A 21,347-nucleotide genomic window follows, 5' to 3' on the forward strand; every position below is an offset into this window, starting at 1 on the left:
GGGGAAAACCTGTATTCATATAACCCACTTACCACAATAAATACTGATTCAAAGTTTAGTAGAATGAATATTCAAAAGCAACGATCTAATTCAAGGAGACTCAAGCAAAATTGTCAAAATGACATTAACAGATATTCTGTTAATCTGGAGCCAGATATTCTGGGTCTGACCTTGCACAGAACACTTAACCTTTTTGGACCTCAAAATACTTTATCCTTAAAATGGAAGGGTGGGGGACATGTCGAAAGATTCCTCTAAGGTTCATTCCAGATCTCAAAATTCTAATTTAGTTTGGCATGGTTCTTGTTTTTTTAAAACAGATACCTGGCTCAGAAATTTGAAAGTTAGGACTTCATCTCATATCTTGCTCAACTTATATTAATATAACACAAACAAATAAGAAGTTTGAAATTCTTTTTAAAAAATGGTCAGAGTTTTGAAACTCTGAAATACATTATAAATATATTCACTTCCCGGTCTCTGCTGGTACCATCCTAGACAAACCATTCTCACCCTTTCCCTGGACCTCCAAAACAGCCTAAGTAGTCCCCACTCCTGTTCTTGCCCCTAAAATCCACTCTCCTCAAAATGGCCAAAGGTTAATGTCATGTCACCTTCCTTCTTAAAATCCTTTATTTCCCAAAGCATTTAAACACTGCCTGATTTGCCTATTCATTCTGCCAGCGCTCCCACCCTCCCCCACCCCCCAGTTCTAGCTCTCACTCGCCCTTCCTATCAATCCTGGCCTTTTCCTCTGTTCCTTAAACACGCCAAGCTAGTTCCCATCTTCGGATGTACACTTGCTGCTCCCTCCGCCTTAACAGCTCTTGCTCCAGGGCTTTTCAAGCTTTGTTCCTTATGTTTATCCAAATTATAGATCAAATGTCGTCTTCTCAGAGAGGTCTGTTTCCCTGACAACGAAGTCTCGCATTCTCTCCTCTCACTTTCACTGTCTAGGCACTGTCACATTAACCTGCCCGTATCACTGCCTGAATTTGCCCAGTCGTGAGTTTACTTTGTGGCTTTTCCACGGAACACAGGCTTCACAAAAGCATGGATGTATCCATCTTGCCTGTGCCAGCCACTATGTGCCAGTCACTATATGCCAGTCATTACAAACTGCCTCAATTATACCTTTCCATACATGAACCGCTTTGAGCCTCCTCGATGCCGCATCCCCTGAGAGACGCAAAAGACACCTTGATCACTTGTCTTTTCTGTAAGAGCATTATGCCCAGTGGCTTCTCAAACACGGTGATATTGCATTCTAATGTTTACACGATTACATAAAAGTTGCCCGTATTGGTGCTAAAACCTTAAGGACATGGATGGGCTCTAATTTATCCTGTCATTTTTAGCACTTGGAATAGGGCATGGCGTGCAGTAAGAACTAAGAATTTGTTATTCTTTAAAAAGAAAAGTAGTACTTAAATTATGTGAGAGTCCTTCTTTTATCTTTCTTAAGTTTCAAAGGTAGACATAACTTCTAAATTGACATATGCCTTAAGAATGTATTTATCAAGGTACCCGGGTGGCTCAGTCAGTTGAGCATCTAACTTCGGCTCAGGTCATGATCTCACAGTCCATGAGTTCTAGCCCTGCGTCGGGCTCTGTGCTGACAGCTCAGAGCCTGGAGCCTGCTTTGGATTCTTTGTCTCCCTCTCTCTCTGCCCCTCCCCCACTCACACTCTGTCTCTCAAAAATGAATAAACATTTAAAAAATTAAAAATATCTATATTTATCAAAATATAATTTCCCAACAGAAGACAATTCTAGTGTTGAAAAACCACTTAATAAAAATTATCTTGAACTTTTCTAAATTTCTCATTATTTTATATATTCTGATCATCTATCTTCTCTCTTTCTTGGCTGGCATCTGTCCAGTCTGGAAAGGCTTACTTTTTCACACAACTCATTTCTTCTTTAATCATTTTAGTTGCTTTTTTTCTGTGTTTTTTTCCCCTCTTTCTGGCAGGGTATTGACAAAAACTGCACTTTATACATAGCATATTCAAAACATAACTTCACTGTTTTGTTTTCAGTACCCTCCTGATGATACCACTAGGTTTTCCTAGTGGGTGTAGGTAGAAATGGAGGAATACGGAATGAAGAGCTTAACAAAGGGTTAATGTCATCAGGCTTGAACAAAGAAAAGATCCAGGTTATAATGTATAAAAGAAAATACATATGTATTTTATATGTATCTATATCTTATATATATATCTATATACTTATATGAAATATAAGTATATATAAAGTATATACATATTTTATATGTAGCTATAAATATAGATACATATAAACTATAAGTATATATAAATAGTTACAGAAATACAGATCAGATCATTTTCTACTCAAGATACCATCATTTTACAAGCTACTATTTGGGGCAATAAGAGTCCAGGAAAAACCTGGGGAGAACAAAATCATCCTCTATGGTATCCACTTCTAGTAGTAAAATCTGTTTATAAAATCTCTGTACAACTTTAGTATTTTTTATCTGTTGCTTATAATTATTGAATTCACAGGTAACGCAGTTTGATAAAATATAGAAAATGGAGTGAGATGTTGGCCAGATCATAATATTGAGGAAACTTCCTCTAAAGTGGCTGGAATGCCCTTAAGACAAGGTGCCAGCAAACATGCCCAGGATCTCCCCAAAAACCCAGAGATGGCGGCCCTGTTATAGCAAGGGACAACCTCAAATCTGACCCTGTGTTTTCTAGGTAGTTTTGTTATCAGTAAGTAATAGCTTGATCTGTTCTACAGTACTCTTTTCAAGTTCTATTTTAAACTTTATACCAGAGTTCCATTTGACTTAAGTTCTCTTGGTAGTAAAAATCTTTAGGACTCTATTTTAGGAAGATGTCTCTGTGAATGGTTCTCACTAACACTGAAAACATCTAGGGTTAATCTTAGAAATGACACTCCCAGTGCAGGACACAAAACTACACATGAGGCAGGAGTCAAGTAGTCCTGAATCCTAAAAAATGTTTTCCTTTTCCACCACTACTTGGAAGATATAAAATTCAACCATATTTTTGAAGTTTTCTCTTTAATTTATACCTTTAAATTATAAGGGGCATATCCCTATATATGATTTATTCAAAAAAACCAACAGTTCAACTCTATTCTATAATAGTACTTGTTTTTTAAAAAAATCTTGATAATTTATAATCTATATTTTACTCTAAATTAAAATCCACTTTGATTTTTAAAGGTATCTACAGATATTGGAGCATCTGGGTGGCTCAGCTGGTTAAGTTTCCAATTCTTGATTTTAGCTCAGGCCATGATATCAGTTTGTGAGACAGAACCCTGTGTCGGGCTCAGACCTGACAGCACGGAGCCTGCTCGGGATTCTCTCTCCCTCCCTTTCTTCCTTGTCCCATTCTCACACATGCGCACATGTGCACATATTCTCTTTAAATATAAATAAACTCTAAAAAATAAATTATTAAATGGGACTATTCTAAAACAATGAGCTTATATTTTTTCACTTGCCCCCATGAAGGGAGTTATGACCTCCTTTAGAACTTCTCAGATAGCCACAACAAAGTTATGACTTTATTTTTTTATTTTTTATTAAAAAATTTTTTTTTAATGTTTTATTTATCTCTGAGAGAGAGACAGAGAGAGATAGCGTGAGCAGGGGAGGGTCAGAGAGAGAAGGAGACACAGAATCCAAAGCAGGTTCCAGGCTCTGAGCTGGCTGTCAGCACAGAGCCTGATGCAGGGCTCGAACCCACGAACTGTGAGATCATGACCTGAACCGAAGTCAGACGCCCAACCGACTGAGCCACTCAGGCACCCCCAAAGTTATGACTTTAACAATATTACAGGTAAATCGTACCTTTGAGGGATGCAATGAGAGTCAACACTGCCTTGACAATGTGCCTGGCACATTTTTCTTTTACATTTGTATCCAAATGGACAGTAGAGGGCACTGCTGCTAAGCAGGACAGAGACAGAAAATCACCAGCTTATACTGGGCTGCAAATTGCCAGGAATGCAAATTGCCTTCAGAAATTAACCATTCCAAAATTCTAATTTGAGGCTGTATGAATAATAACTTATGAGAATCATTTTTTTTTTTTAAACTCCCTGGTCTGTTTTAAGGAAAAAGAGCAACTGCCGTTTAACCTGGAATCACTATCAATCAAGTGCTTCTTTCCAGGAAGGTTTGCCCGTATGAACATCCACAGAAGGGGTACAAGACTTCTCCAGGTAGACACGGAAAATTACGAGCCTGCTATTACTGAACTTTGATCTTACCATTGAAGCCATCCTGGTCCAGATCTCCCAAAGGTGCTATGGCACTGCCGAACCTCGCAAAGACCTCAAACCCATTCAGCTTGGTTGTCTGAAAGTCTCCTGAAGCTCTCTGCAGGCACACGGAAACCTGGCCCACTTCTTGGAGCTTGCCATCTGAACCACGATCCATGAAGAGGGGCGCTCCAATAAACACATCTGCGTAACTAAAAGAACAGGATCTTTTTCACCAAAGCAAGATCAAATTCCATCTATAATAAAAAAACTGTTTCCCTCTTTCCACATCTCTCATAACCAAACTGAAGCATCAAACCATTTCAAATTCAAATCTTCCTCCAACTCTTTTAAGAAACTATAAGTTGGGGTGCCTGGGTGGCTCAGTCAGTTAAGCATCCGACCTTGGCTCAGGTCATGATCTTGCGGTTCGTGGGTTCGAGCCCCACGTTGGGCTCTGTGCTGACAGCCAGCTCAGAGCCTGGAGCCTGTTTCAGATTCTGTGTCTCCCTCTCTCTCTGACCCTCCCCTGCTCACGCTGTTTCTCTCTCTCAGAAATAAATAAAAAACATTAAAGAATTTAAAAAAAAAAAAGAAACTATGAGTAATTCATACAAATTACTTGATTCCTTCATATCATAAAAGTTACTGAAAGAAATTATGAACATCATGGAGGTTTTCTCATATTCATGAGGTTGCTTCAAATTGGTTCCTTAAGTAGAAAGATTAGAGAGGGACAGAGAAACAGAAAAAATGTTTAGTTTTGGCAAAGCATTCATAAACATGAGTGGAAAACTGTTTCTGGAAACATCTTTTTAAACTTACTCATCCCCATTAATGTCAGTGGCAGCGACAGAAAATCCAAAATATGCAGCCATCTGGATAACAAAAAGAAAATGAAATGTTTACACTTCATCCAACTAGTTTTGACAGTTAATATTTGTAGTATATGTAATCAGATAGAAAAGAGTTTTTTTTTTCCCTCTGCACATATTTTCAATCTAAATTTCTTCTCTTTTGGGGGTGCAGGGGTGGCTCAGTTGGTTAAGCTTCCAACTTTGGCTCAGGTCATAACCTCATAGTTCAGTGAGTTAGAGCCCAGCATCAGGCTCTGTGCTGACAGATTTTGTGTCTCCCTCTCTCTGCCCCTCTCCGCACATGTGCATGGATGTGTGCGCACATGCTCTCTCTCTCTCTTTCAAAAATAAACATTAAAAAAAATTTTTTTAAATAAATTTCTTCTCTTTTGTTTATTCTACCAACACAATCAAGTAATGAGGCATTTTTATTTCCCTAGATTTATGGGCAAAACATATCCCATGTATATCATTTCAGTCTCTTCAACACATGCCACTTAAGTCCAAGCATAACTAATGCTCCCTCCCAAGCCTAACCTATTATTGCCCTTCTTCTCCACTGCCCCCAAACTGCCACAGATACACCATCAGAAAGATAAACAGTCACAGACAGAAGTTTTAACTGAGCCCAAGAAGTTATCAGTGGGAATCTATGTAGTAAAGATAATAGACAATAATTATTAATAATCATAATTGGCTCTCCCTATGTGAAACCAATGCTACTCTCAAGAAATTGCTGTTTAGAAAGATACCGCAATGACTTTGTTCTTGTCTTACATCTCAACTGACTACTTGCCAATAGCTTTGCTTTTGAATTATACACAGTACAATTCGTTTGGGGTTATCCAGGATTATGTGGAGGGAGAAGGAATGTCCTTTCCTCCACTATAGGAGACTGCTGGCCATCACAGACAGAGCAGCCTGGCTGGAAATAAACGTGAAAAGAAAAGTTCTAAAGACAGCCCAATATGCAAAGCAAAACTAGGAGAGATGACATTTTAAAGATGAACTAAGGTGAGGAATGAGTCAACAAACCAAAAAAAGAAGAGTTAGCAAAGCTTCCAAATTTTGATTAGTGGAGATTTCAGGAGGGAATGATATGGGAGATTCCTCCCTACATCATCTGTTTTAGGCTGACAGAGTGTAACTGAAGAAAATGAAAGGTGCAGTCTGTATTCAGTTACAAAACCAGAGCATGTGTAATAAAGTGTATTATATTTGCAGTGCAATTTAACAGAATACTATTTAGGGGTCTTAACAGGGTGTTAAGACCTTAACAGGTCTTGCAGGGTGTTTGGCCTGAAAGTGTAAAAAAAAAAAAAAAAGCAGGGCATTTACTGAGACAAGTTTTATCCCAGGCGCTAGGATTGAAATGTTTTCATTTGATTGTTACTACAACCCCATTAGAAAGTTACCAACATCTCTATTTTTACAAATGACCCACCAGATTTACAGCAGCATGTACCTCGTCCAATGCAGTTAAGACTGAGAATGAAGAGCCCAGGTCTGTCCTAAAGCAAAGCCCATGTTCCTCCCGTCCCACAGCAATAAAGACAGCATCACGGACTGCATATACGATTCAGAGACATACACAGGCATCCAACAGAAGACTGTGCTCGAGGTCAAGAAGTCACAACTCTAATGGGCTGTCAACTGCAGGCCCTTCTGTGCTGTGCACCAACCCTGACCGCTACACGTGGGATGAGGTTTCTGGGGACCATAAGTCTACTTCCTCATCCTATGAATCTTCTTACAAAACCCGAAAATCCTACTGAACAAGAAGTGGGCTTGAATCCCAGAACTGCCAACTGGGAGATGATTATTTTTTCTGTAGCTACTGATTTTTCCTTTGTCATTACTAACTGGGCATTTAATTCTCTGAGAGACACAAAACAAAATGTTACAAAATGCCTGCACCTGAAGAGAATATCTAGTACCTAATAGTACTACTTTTTAACTGAAGAATGTCTTATTTCTTGAACTACAAATGAAGTTTACTTATAACATCTATAATATACACATCTGTGCCATGCTTCGTTTTGCATTGAAAAAAATGAAAAGGCATAGATCATTCCTTAAAGGAGAATTTAATGTCATCAGCAAAGAAAAAGGAAGTTTTGTGGTTTTGTGTATGACATGTATGTGTGTAATTTGTGGATTTCCTTAAAAAACAAGCCATAATGTGCAATTACAAAAGGCTTTGTTTACACCAATTACTTTGAAACAAAGGTGAATTCTTAAAACCTGTTTTATATTTACAATATTAAATATTAAACCAATATTCATTACATATTCAACGTAAACCATTATGATACTTCCAAGAAAAGTTTTAAGACATTATTAGGAAAGGCTGATGTGCAAAAAAAATTTTTTTAAACATACCTGTTCACCAGTAAAATTGTATAAGGAGGACATGTTTTTCCCATCATAAATATAAACCTATGGAAGAAAAACAAAAGCATATGAAATACAAGGGATACAGAAATGCTGATGCATAGGAGCACATGTACCCCAATGTTCATAGCAGCACTCTCCACAATAGCTAAAACATGGAAAGAGCCTAAGTGTCCATCATCGGACGAATGGATCAAAAAGATGTGGTTTATACCATGGAATACTCCGTGGCAATGAGAAACAATGAAATCTGGCCATGTGTAGCAACATGGATGGACCTTGAGGGTGTTATGCTGAGCGAAATAAGTCAGGCAGAGAAGGACAAATATCATATGTTTGCACGTATAGGAGGATTAGGAGGAACTTGACGGAGGAACAAGGGGGAGAAGAAGGGCGGAAATGGTGGGGGAAAGGGAGAGAGGCAAACCATGAGAGACTCTTGAATGCTGACAAAAACTGAGGACTGATGGATGAGGGGGGGAGGGGGGATGGGCATGGAGGAGGGCACTTGTGGGGATGAGCACTGGGTGTTATGTGGAAACTAATTTGACAATAAACTATTTGTAAAAAAAAAAAAAAAGCATATGAAATACAGTAAAATATAAGATAACCCTGAGATTTTTTTTTTTTTTTTTAATTTTTAATTTACCTACCATTCCCAAAGTTCTTGCTGCTCTTGGAACACCTGAAACAAAGTCTGGAAAAAACAAGCAAACACAATTACTCATTTTCAAGACCAATACTGAAACACTGCAGGAAGAAATGGGTATCTCAGAAAGCTTTAAGTTCTGTTTTGTAATTTCAGTAGAAAACAACAACAGAAATTCTTAAATGGTACTCCATAATAAATAACCATAGTATTTTTTTAACCACAAGATCAAATCTGTACAAATACAGAAAGATTCTTGAGAACCCTCTCAAAGAAATGCATGTGTGCCCTCAGGCATTTATAATCTTACTAAAAAGAGAATAGCTAAGATAAAGTGACCTAAGAACAAAGGAAAGCTGCATATACAGTAATGAAAAATGACACAGAGCAAAGTCAAAGAGGGTAGAGGAGGCAGAGACACCAAAATGTGGTCAAAATCAGGTGAAGTCTGTGATTCCTAAATTGAGTTCTGAAGGAAGATGGATGGGCAAACAGAGAGAGGATGGGGTAACAATCTTACAGACAGAGCCCAGAAAGTTACAAGTTGTGTCTACAGCAAGAAGGAACTAAGCCCCTCCAAAAGGACCAAATCTGCTGACAGCAAGAAGGAAGGAGCTGAAGAAAAACTGAAATGCTAAGGCAGGAAAGGAGCAGATGGGGAAGACACAGGGGCCCTCAGCAACCGGCTGGTTCAACTTTCAGTAGCTGTAGAGAAAGTTTAACAAGGACCAAGCTCACGTCAATGTGCTAACATCTTTCCCATTTCTCCTGTTATATTCTATAACAATGGTTGCAGAACACTTCAACTGCTGAAGTTTTTCAATGCCACCTGTTTAGAATGCTTAGTCTATATTTTGTAAGAAGGGCTAAATACAATTCAAGTGCATCATACCATCTATGCCATCACCATTGAAATCTCCAACAGCCACGGAATAACCTGAATAGGGAGAACAAAATGTGAAACACCATCAGGGAACAGTCACCTACAGTATACTTGCTGCGTAGGCTTTCCTTGAAAATATTTTCAAGTAGGGTTGACCCTTGAACAACAGGTTTGAACTGCACAGGTCCACTTAAACAGAGGTTTTGTTTTGTTTGTTTTTTCAATAAATACAGTGCAGTACTGTAAATGTATGTTCTCTTCCTTATGGTTTTCTTAACATTTTCATTTCTCTAAGCTTACTTTGTTGTAAAAATCCAGTATATAATACACATGACATACAAAATATGTCTTAATTCACTATGTTATTGCTAAGGCTTCTGGTCAACAGTAGGCTATTAGATTTTGGGGGAGTCAAAGTTACATGTGGGGCACCTGGATGGCTCAGTTGGTTAAGCGTCTGACTCTTGGTTTTGGCTCAGGTCATGGTCTCGTGATTTATGAGATCAAGCTCCACATCAAGCTCTGTGTTGACAACATGGAGACTGTTTGGGATTCTCTCCCCACCCCTTACCCCTGTTCCTCCCTTGCTCAGTCTCTCTCTCAAAATAAATAAAAAACACTTTTTAAAAGCTACATGTGGGGCACCTGGGTGGCTCAGTCGGGCGTCTGGGTGGCTCAGTTGGTTGAGTGTCCGATGTCAGCTCAGGACATGATCTCACAGTCAGTGAGTTCGAGCTCCACGTCAAGCTCTGTGCTGACAGCTCAGAGCCTGGAGTCTGCTTTGGATTCTGTCTCCTTCTCTCTCTCTGCCCCTCTCCAGCTCACACTCTGTTCTCTCTGTCTCTCAAAAATGAATGTTAAAAAAAAATTTTTTTAAAAAGTTACATGCAGGGGGTGCCTGGGTGGCTCAGTAGGTTAAGCATCCGTCTTCAGCTCAAGTCACAATCTCAGTTTGTGAGTTCGAGCCCCACATCAGGCTCTTTGCTGATAGCTCAGAGCCTGGAGCCTGCTTTGGATTCTGTGTCTCCCTCTCTCTCTGCCCCTCCCCACTCACACTCTGTGTCTCTCTTAAAAATAAACATTAAAAAAAATTTTAAATAAAAAAAATAAAAGTTACATGCAGATTTTTGACTATGCAAGGGATTGGTGCACCCAAGCCATACACTGTTCAAGGGTCAACATGATTCCTTTACTTATGCAATATTTTGTTCTCTAGAGGTAACAGATTCATAGGTATATGCTAAATAAATCTAAAGAAAATAGTTAAACCCTCAAATAGTATATTTATATTAGAAAAATAAGACTGTTTTATCAACTTTATAAAGGACTCAGTTAAAAATGGTGAATTTCTCATAGATAAAGAGAAGAGATTGGAGATTGCCAGAGGCAGGGGATAACAGTCGGGCAAAATGCCTGAACGTGGTCAAAAGGCACAAACATCCACTTATAAATAAGTCATGCAATGTAATCTAGAGGATGGTGACTATAACTAATATGACTACATTGTATACTGAAAGTTGTAACAGAGTAGAATTTAAAAGTTCCCATTTAAAAAAATACATCTATAACTGTGTGTGGTGATGAATATAAACTACACTTATTGTGATGATCATTTCGTAATATATAAAAATATCAAATCATTATGTTGTATGCCTAAAAGTAATATAATATTACAAGTCAACTATATCTCAATTTTAGAAAAACAGGATAAATCTGTAATTTATCTTAAAGGAGCAAAAAAATAACAGATATTTTTCAATCAGCAAGTACTACTTCTGCCATAATTCCTTGGTGTAAAGAACATAAGAAGCTTAAAGGGAGATAACAAAGCTTAATAAATCTTAAAGACCAAAGTTTAACACAGTGAATAACATAGTGAATAGAAGCTGAGGAGTCAGACTGCCTGGATTTGAATCTTAGAACTGCAAGTTATTAAGTAAATGACTTCAGGCAAGTTATTTTGCCTTTTAGTGCCTGAATTTCTTTACCTACAAAATGGGAATAATAGCAGTACATTGTCATAGACCTATTGTAAGGATTAAATAATTTCATACAGATAAAGCACACTTAGAACAATGCCTAACAAATATAAGCTTACTTTAAAAGTTATCTATTGGGGGGCGCCTGGGTGGTCAGTTGGGTAAGCATCCAACTTTGGCTCAGGTCATGATTCCACAGTTAGTGAGTTCAAGCGCCACGTTGGGCTCTGTGCTGACAGCTCAGAGCCTGAAGCCTGCTTCAGATTCTGTCTCCCTCTCTCTCTCTCTGCCCCTTCCCTGCTCATGTGCTCACTCTCTCTCTCTCTCTCTCTCTCAAAAACAAACATTAAAAGAATTTGAAGTTATCTATTAGTATTAATCATTGTATAAATAATCACTCTTAAATTTCACCTACTGAAATATAACATTACCTAAGTATTAATTAACAATTTGAAGTTATGTTCCTGTTCCTTACGTTAAAAAAAATCTTAATCTATTTCAACATAAAAGATTTTCCTGCTTAAAACAACATATGCAAATAAGGACAAATACACTACAACTCCATAAAATGAATCCATATATTGGATTTACTTACCCAAGTAACTGTCATCAAAAATAGCTTGAGCAGTCCGAGTTGCCAACTGGTTATTATACTGGATGCTGTAAACTTTGGGGTCATATTTAGATACAATTTCTGCCACTTGATCCGAAATGAGCTGACCTGAAAAAAATATATAAAATAACTTTCTAATCGGAATTTATGCTGTAGATAGTGAATGGTACCAGCACAAGAGTAAACAGTATTCAAGGGGCACCTGGCTGGCTCAGTCAGTGGAGCATATGACCCATGGTCCCAGGGTCATGAGTTTGAGCCCATGTTGAGTATAGAGATTACCTAAAAACAAAAATAAAATCTTAAATAAAAAAGAAACAGCAGTAAAGATTAGTATTTCTAATTATTAACCTTAAATAACTCTCCATAATGCTCAATCTGAAATGTGATATCTTTAAAGTCGTAATTCCTTCTGTTCAAGCTTGTTCTTAAAATTAGTCACTGCTAGGAGCACCTGAGTGGCTCAGTGGGTTAAGCGTTTGACTTCAGCTCAGGTCACGATCTCACAGTCTGAGAGTTCAAGCCCTGTGTCAGGCTCTATTCTGACAGCTCAGAGCCTGGAGCTTGCTTCAGATTCTGTTTTTGTCTCCCTCGCTCTCTGCCTATCCCCCAACTCACACTTCTCTCTCTTTCTCTCTCTCAATAAACATTTTAAAGTATTTAAAAATTAGTCACTACTAGCAAACAAAAATTATGAATACAAGATAGGTCTTAACACACAAAAAAGTTGATGTTGAATTACTGAAACAATTAAATCAAAGGCTGTTTCCCAACCAAATCCATTAGAATTTGAAAAATCTGGGGCACCTGGTGGCTCAGTCAGTTAAGCATCCAACTTTGGCTCAGGTCATGATCTTGGGGTTTGTGAGTTCAAACCCTACGTCAGGCTCTGTGTTGACAGCTTAGAGCCTGAAGCCTACTGCAGATTCTGTGTCTCCTTCTCTTTCTGCCCCTCCCCTGCTCATGTTCACTCCCTCTCTCTCTCTCAAAAATAAACATTAAAAATTTTAAAAGAACTTGAAAATTTACTGAAATAATTACTCTTACTGTTATAATAAGAATGATTGGTTCAATTGGTTTTTATCCCACAAATTATTTGGGTACCTTTATGAAGAGGCCTGAATGGGTGAGTTCACTTTTCTTCACAACCTTAAGGCAGACAAGAAATCTAAAGCACTACACAAAAATCAGATTGTTCCCTAACCCAAGAGAGGTTGGCTGATTTATCAAATGCCATCTCCATAAATGAAGAAATAATCTCTTCATTTCTGTTGTTTTAGAAAGAAATTCATAGCTAATATTTATTAGTCTGTTCCAATCTGGCCAGTCACAAAGATTAAGTCTAAAGCGTAGAAACACTTCATTTGGGTCAATAATTTATCCTCTGTGCCTATATAGTACCTCACACATAGGAATTCAGTAAATATTTCTTAAATCAAAGAACACAGGAAAATTCCATCATCTCTTTTGAACAAAATATTATAATTTCTCTATTCGTATAGACAGAATTCTGCGATCTATGGAAAAATTCATTCCAACATACCTATTAATTCAGGGTAAAACTTGCTGATTTTAATCTCATTAGAACAAAATATTCTCTGCCCAGCCACTGAGTCTTTCAGTTACATTTCCTAGAGGATTTACTAACAAAACTCAAATCAACATGGTAGAAATTATGTCTGTCCTAATTTTTAAATAGGAATGAATGCACTGTATAATATTCAAGGTATTAAAGCAACTACTCATTTAAACATGTTCACAGCTGTGTGTCTTGGAAAGGCAGAGATAACAATCAGTGGTGCCTGAGAACCCCCAAACTCAGTCTTTGGTTCCCAGGCACCCCCAGCAGACACGTCCCTCACCTCTACCGAATGACATAACTGGCACTAAAGAAGAGGAATAATTCCATGTTTTTTCTCTTACTTGAAAGTATTTATATCTCCTGTTTTAATCTCATAGGCAACTAGAACTATTTTTGTGTTCACTTTGAAACTGTAAAACTCAATTACAATTTTCCTAAGTCATTTCATTTTTCAATAAATGCCTAATTCACAGAAATCCAAATTCTTCTTTCATTTAGTGTGTCTCCACTAAAAGGAGATGATGATCCATCTTTCCCTGATTTTGCTCTTTTCTTCATTCCCCCCATTGCCCTCCATTTCGACTTTTCCCTTATTCCCATTTCTCATTCCTTATTATTTTCTTTCTATCCTATTTTCCCTTTCAGTAAATCTCTTTCTTTAGTTTCCCTTTCTATGAAACAAAAGCAAGCGTGGGTTTTCCTACAGAAAAGCAAGTAAGGAAAGCATAGTGTAGAATACAGAAGTAAAATTCAGAATCAGAAAGTAACTTGCACATCCATGCAGTCACAGGTTTTTTCCAGTTCCAATGTTTAAATATCAGAATGCCAAGAAACAAAAGTTCTGACCCTCTGAATAGCACTTTTTAGCAGAAAACAAATATGTGCTATATTAACTAAATATATACTTGTGTATCTGTAATGATAAATGAAACGTAAAGCAAGTAGGCAAATTTAGTTGCTTGTTTTCAACTTGTCAGGAAATAATGATCTGTCATTCATTTATTCAAATAGTTAATTTTATTAGGCCTCCCAGAATGACTGAAGAATGTAGTGTGTTTATATTGATGCCAGCTGAATTACATTCTTTTGAAACTCCCTAAGACCCTCTATTTTAAAAACTCCCTAAAACAAAGAAGTCATTCTTGATGTCAATTGTTAATGAGAAAATAACCATTTAAATATTCTTATGAGCAAATTTGAAATACTTCAAAACCATGAGCTTTCAGAATGCCACAGTTTGCCTGTCACAGATCAGCTCCACACACTTCCTAATGCTTACACAATAGACTCAAAAAAGCATATTTCACAAACAATAAAAATAAGTTGTTTTAAATTACTTTATAGATTTACTTTATATTACTTTTAAAATACTGTTTATTTTCAACTAAGAATATATATAATATATATGTTATAATATTCCACAAATTTTCTATGTATCATATTATATGCAAGGTATTATAGTCCTTTATCAAAAATATACTGTGTAACAGATAGCAATTATACATTTAAATTGTATTTTTTAATTTCTTTCTTTAAAATAATTTGAAAACTCTTATAGGCACATGATAACCCAAAATAGCATTAAACACAATCATTACTGAATAATTTTAAAAATATTAACCTAGGGGTGCCTGACTCTTGACTCTTGATTTCTGCCCAGGTCATGATCTCATGGTTAGTAAGATCAAGTCCCACTTAGGGCTCTGTATTGACCATATGGAGCCTGCTTGGGATGTTCTCTCCCCTTTCTCTCTGTTCCTCCTCCTCATGCTCTCTCTCTCTCTCTCTCTCAAAATAAGTAAATAAACTTAAAAAAAAACATTAACCTACCTTGCCAATAAAAGCTACCAGGACCACCAAGAAGTACTCTGTCAGCCTAGATTAAATCAGACAACAAAAAAATATGTATTTAAAAACAGGTAGGTTTAAAAACTGAAAGCAATGTAATATACATAATATATATACATATACATATTTTAATATACATAAAAGTTACATATACATATAATAAAATCACAAATCTCACTCTCTTTTAACTCATTTTCAGTAAATTTTCATTGCACCTTTTCTAAAATACAATAAAAAGTTTTAAAAAGTTATAATACATTTAATATATGAAAATATGCAAATATATACACACATTGATTCGATAGATCTGGCTGGTTTGGAACTCGTTAGGAAGGTCTACTGCAAAATATTTTTGAGTTATAGTAGAACAAAAAGTCATTAATTTTGTATATTACATTTGTGACTATATAGGCAAATTTTCTTTCTAACAATCATTAAAAAATTTTTGGTTAGAGGTGCCTGGGAAGCTCAGTCAGTTGAGTACACGATGCTTGGTTTTGGATCAGGTCATGATCCCAGGGTTGTGGGATCGAGCCCCATGCTGGGCTCTGTGCTGGGCTTTAAGCCTGCTTGGGCTTCTCAATCTCTCTCTCTTCCTCTGCCCAGTCCCCTACTCACACATTCTCTAAAATAAAATTTAAAAATATTTTTTAATTCTTTGGGGGCACCTAAGTAGCTCAGTTGGTTAAGCATCTGACTCTAGATTTCAGCTCAGGTCACGATCCCACAGTTCAGGAGTTCGAGCCTAGCATCTGGCTCCGTGCTGACAGTGTGAAACCTGCTTGGGAGTCTCTCTCTCACTTTCTCTCTGTCCCTTCCCCACCTGTGCTCGTTTTCTCAATATAAATAAACTTAAAAATAATAAAAATATAGAAAAGAGAATTTTTAAAAATTCTTTGGCTAATGAAAAATTATTTTTAGTGTCTTGCAGATCTAAACAGGAATGAAGTTAGAGGGTAAATTTTTTAGAGTGTATAATAATACATACATATTACACTTGACTAGCATTTCTTGTATCTGTAACCAACTCTAAGTATCAAATTCAAGATAACTATATTTAGTGTTTGAGCATGTTTTGGACATTTCTTCCCTCTGGAGATCAAAAAAATAATTTTGCCCCTCCAAACATACATATAGCCCTTCCAAGCTTTCAACAGACAATTTCCTGCCCTGGATATGTAAAAGATACTTCTAAGTTGTCTGCTTTAAAATGACACCTTTTTTTCAGAAATGAGTTAACGAAAGTAAATAATTTAGTAATGAATAGTTGCTATATGCGAATATTTCTGGGGTTATAGTTACATGCCTGTATAGAAAGGTACAGAAAGCATAGATACTGTTTTTAATATAACACCTATTTGAAAATATATCATGAAAGTTTAAACCTAATATTTATTAATATACTTTATCTTTTCTTGTTTTGCTTCCTCAAATTTTGAATTATGAATAATTATGAGTAAATTTTGAGTTATGAATTTCAAACTGAGTAACTTAAATCAATTATGGTAATAAGGAAGGTTAACTATAATTATAGTCCCAGTCTAGAAAAAAAAATTTAATAACATAAAGATAAAATATAAATTTAAAAACACAAGAAAAGGCTTTATTAATTTTCTGAATTACATGATTGTAGTTTCCATTATTTTAATAAATTTATGGCATTCTTTGCTCACATTTTCTAAGAAAGTCATATTAAGCTTTCTAAGGAAGCTCTACTTTTAATTAACATATTTGAGATTTCTACAGGAGTAATTAATATGCTCAATTTGACATTCAATATTTTCATACATCTCACCGAAAAACCCCCACATACACAAAAGAAAGTGATATAAGGAAAAGTACTTAAAAATTTTTCCTTTGAAACCATAAACTGAATTGTTATTTTAGGAGAACATTAAAAACTATCAACTCTGGAAAGAAGCATACTAACTTAGTTAAAAATACACAGAGCCATGTTTATGAGATGTTTCACAATAATCCGGCTGCTTCAAGCTTTGCTTGCTGCCTGTAGGCACATAATAGGTGGCAAGCACACCATGTTTCTCAGCTTTTATGTAACTAAACTCTAATTTTGTAATAAAGTTCCCACTGACAGCTTTTGTGAATTTCAATCAAAAAGACAAAACTTTAATACTATATAAATTTATCTAACTGTAAATTTTAATATAAAGTCATAACAGTTATCTGTCATCTACTGAGATCTTCTACTGTCCTCCATTCTCATTTAGATGTCCTATTTCAAATACGCAATGTCTGCTAGGGAAAGAAGATAAGACAAGAATATCAAAATGCATGGGTCATTTTTATTAGCTGTTTTCATAAAACAGGTAATAATTATAGAGAAGCTGAAGTATTGAGCAATTAATTTTTAATAATGGTTTAGATAATGAGATAGATCTGAATCTCATTCAGTCTTAAATGAGAACTTACTTTGGTAAAATCAATGCTGAATCCTCCTTGACAAAATCCCTGTCCATCAGCATCAATATTTTCTAAAATAAAAAGATTGGAAATATACACAAACCCAAAAACAAACAAATGACAGAAAACAAAACATGAGAAAAATCTGCATCACTGTAATCGTAAGATAATGTATTGTTGAACTGGGAGTGTTCATTTACTCAGGCATTTAATGAGTTACTACCATACTCTAAAAAAGTTAGTATGCATTCTTATCAGCACCATTTTCTCAGATAGTGGCAATAGAGAGAGATCAATGTATCTGGCATGGTCACCAGGAAACAGAAACATCACCTAAGATGGTAGATTTCAAACTTATTTTTAACAACAATCCACAGCAAGGCTATATTTTATGTGAGTCCATTTAACCCAACATATACATTATTGTATGTGTATGTAACAGATACATGAATAAGACAAAATTTCACAAAACTTATCACTATAACCATGGACAATATATTCTGATATATTCTATTTTATTTCATTCCTTTTAAAAAAAATTACTGGTTATGATCCACTATTCTGATTTCATGACACAAAGATGAGCTGTGATCTACAAGTAAATTTCCAACTTGAAATTCCTATTAATACCCTACAGTTGCTAGGGTCTTTACAAATTTATTATGAATACTAGTAAAGAGATACGTACACTCCTAATACATACTGACTATACCTACATTTTATAGCCAACAACAACAAAAAATCTACTAAAACCATAGTGCAGGATTTGGAGAGAGGGCCAGACTCTAACTTAATGATCAGCAAAGAGCAAAATATGAAACTATCTTCACAACATATTTAGAACTGCAGTCTAATGAAAGTGAGTATCTTTAAACACACTTTTGATTATTTTCCAAATGATAATAGATTCAACAGTTTGACTCTTTTGTAGTTACCCTTTATTTTGTAGTTCTCACAAGGGGACAATTTCTGGACAATTAGCCAATTCATTTAAATTAACTCTAATCATGACTAAAGCTGGACCTAGAATGCAGGTAAGGATGAACCTGAGGCTCTCCCCAGTTTTATTTCGAGGATAACAAGGAACAATAAAAAATACTACTCTTTGTTAACAAGGACTTTAAGTAGCCAATTACAATATATGATTATGCTATAGTATTATTAAACTTCCCACCCAAACACAGACACCAAAAATATCTATTTTCAGTATAAATGAAAGCACAACTTCCAAGAATTTTTGTCAAATATTCCCATCAAAATTTTTGAACCCATTTTAAAAACCTGGGAACTGCCCCAAGATTACACACTTAATAACTAAATTTAGAATTTGTTTTATTGAATGGCCTCAAGAGTATAATGCTGCCCCAGTGTAAATTTTTCTAACCAGGAGGATTGGGAAAATGTGGGGCTGGGGTTTCCAGGGTCTAGTGAATCATACTGAGGAAGTCTGCTCTGACCTCAAGTTGCATGTTTATTTCCTCTATTCAAGATGTATTCAGGGAACTATTTCAGGCTATTTTTAAAGACATCCCTTTTTGATTATCATACTGTACAATTATCTTCTTTATTTCATTTCCCAGAACATCAAGAAAACACGACTGTCCTTTAAAATTTTCTTAACAGGTCCATATTAAACTGAATGTTTACAGCAATGTAAAGAACCTTATGTCAACTACAAGCTATTTCAGGGAAGGCTTTTGTTTCTGTTTCTACAGATGAAAAATATGTGTCCCATTCATCAAGCCCGACAGCATTATAAATAATATTACTGATTATGATAGTAAGAGCAGTTAATTACAAAGCCCCTTCTGTGAGCTAGGGATTGTATGATAGCATTTTCCAAGGCATGATCTTTTAAATCTTACAGCAATCCTATGAGAGATACTATTATTATTCACAATTTACAGATAAGGAAACTAAGGCTTACAAAAATTTCAGTAACTTGACCACAGTCAGCCAGCTAGTAAGTAAGAGAACATGGATCTGAGCCCAGGTGTGTCCACACTGCTAAACTGCACTATCTCAAATCAGCAATGCACTTGTCATTTCCTGAGTTAACAATCAAGGCGAAAGAAAAGCCAACTCATTATCATAACTGAGAAAAATCTATGTACAAATGTCATCAGAAAGTAGAAGGAACAAAGGATTCAGTCTGAGCATAGAATTCAAAGAGTATTTAAGTTAAATGATTTGTGACTCTGGTACTTTTGGAGCAGAAAAGTCATCTGGCCTACTGTGTAAAACCAGTAGGTCACAGACAGTGATGAAAAGCCAAAAGCAAACATAATCAGGAACAAGGAAAATTTTTTACAGACAGTGAAGTTTCATGCCCAGGTGTCCACACAGGTCATGTTGAAAATAAAAGCAAACAAACAACAGACGACAAACTACCACTACTAAGACAAGCAAAGTTATCAAGAAGTTAGCAATGCAGCCCTTCAAAACTGGCATCCCCATGCAAAATCAATCATTGGTTGCATAAATTTATTGAAGAAGATACAAAATACAAAAACTGTACCTTTCAAATTTTTGACCAGATCAGTGTTTTACCAACAGTGAAAACAAAGGCCCAGAGTGGATAATAGCTATAGGCAGGTTGTTGACAAAATGGGAGAATATAACCAGATTCTTAGATTCCCACTCCTGAGCATTTCTTTTCTTCTGGTCAAGTTGCCCCCTTGTAATCTGGGGTCTGTACATAGCTTCATATTTCAAAAGTTGATCCAAAAAGCATATACAGTGATCAACAGATACTTAAAGCCAGATATATGAGGAAAAGAGCTGTTCACTTTGATTTTTTGAGGTTATTCTTTTGCTTTTTCTAAAGATTTTAGGTTTTATTATCTGATTAAGGATCAGCACTTTCTGTGAGAAACAGACTGCAAATATTTCAGACTCAGGAGTCATCCAGTCTCTGTGACAACTACTTAACTCTCCCTTTATAAACAACATGCAAACAAATGGGTGTGGCTGCTTTCCAGTAAAATTTTATTTCTAAAAAGAGGCTCACAAGCCAGTTTGCTGACCTGATTTGGATGTTAAATACTTTAAAAAATAAGGGTTAAAAATGATTTTGTAATTTTTGTGCCTGTATTTACAATTTCTGTGCCTAAACCAAATAAGCAAAAACATTATGAACAGATACATCATGCCAACATTGCCTTCATCCTTTAAATACCTATTGAGGGAAAAAAATGGTTGTTACAGAAAAGGCAAAATGAAAAAACAACACCAGCCTAACCTGACAGTATATCCACATGAATGGATTGTTTTTAGAATGTCTGCTTTCAGAAGGGTACCAAGTATTTTACATACCCAGAATTATCCAAAGCTATATTCGTAAAAGCACAATGTATTCTTTAAGGAAAAGCTGTGGTTAACACCAAGGCAATTGGAATAGAAAACATATCCCATTGTTAGTATTTACAAGGGAAGGGTTCATTTGGAATAAGGCAGACCTGGGTTCAAATCCTTATTAGACCACTCACTACTATAAGATGTAGGAAAAAATTGCTTTCAACTGTCTGAATCTCAGTTCCCACATCTATCATGTGAGAATAAGGTGATTTTTACCTTTGTGTGCATCACATAAATGGTAAGTTACAAACCTGATGCATAAGAGTTAGCTCATTCTTCATAGCCGTAAAATTACCTTCTCACAATAGGAACATTTTTGCAATTCAGAAACTGCAAACACAAATTTAGTCCTCACATTTTCTACATACCACAAAGATGGCAGGACTCTAACCCAAAAAGCAACATAAAGGTAGTGACACAGACAGCATCATGCACGGAGTATAAAACTGCCAGTCCCCGCTGTCCTGTGAGGCAGTGTGCTTTCTGACCTATCAGAAT

The 21,347-nt window shown here is 36.1% G+C and overlaps 1 protein-coding gene across 2 annotated transcripts in view; it reads right to left on the minus strand.

Moving 5' to 3' along the window:
* ITGAV (integrin subunit alpha V) overlaps positions 1-21,347 on the minus strand; it is a 94,727-nt gene that overhangs the window by 32,155 nt on the left and 41,225 nt on the right. For both annotated transcript variants that reach the window (XM_039246566.1, XM_039246565.1), the window contains exons 5-12: positions 17,502-17,563; positions 15,054-15,099; positions 11,624-11,749; positions 9,059-9,103; positions 8,171-8,214; positions 7,506-7,562; positions 5,092-5,144; positions 4,276-4,478 (exon numbers count right to left, since the gene is read on the minus strand). In XM_039246566.1, coding sequence (XP_039102497.1) covers positions 4,276-4,478; positions 5,092-5,144; positions 7,506-7,562; positions 8,171-8,214; positions 9,059-9,103; positions 11,624-11,749; positions 15,054-15,099; positions 17,502-17,563 — 636 coding nt within the window. The remainder of the gene's footprint in view (positions 1-4,275; positions 4,479-5,091; positions 5,145-7,505; positions 7,563-8,170; positions 8,215-9,058; positions 9,104-11,623; positions 11,750-15,053; positions 15,100-17,501; positions 17,564-21,347) is intronic.

The sequence above is a fragment of the Hyaena hyaena genome, unplaced genomic scaffold (genome assembly GCF_003009895.1).
Source record: "Hyaena hyaena isolate Hyena2069 unplaced genomic scaffold, ASM300989v1 scaffold_283, whole genome shotgun sequence".
NCBI classification, from domain to species: Eukaryota; Metazoa; Chordata; class Mammalia; order Carnivora; family Hyaenidae; genus Hyaena; species Hyaena hyaena.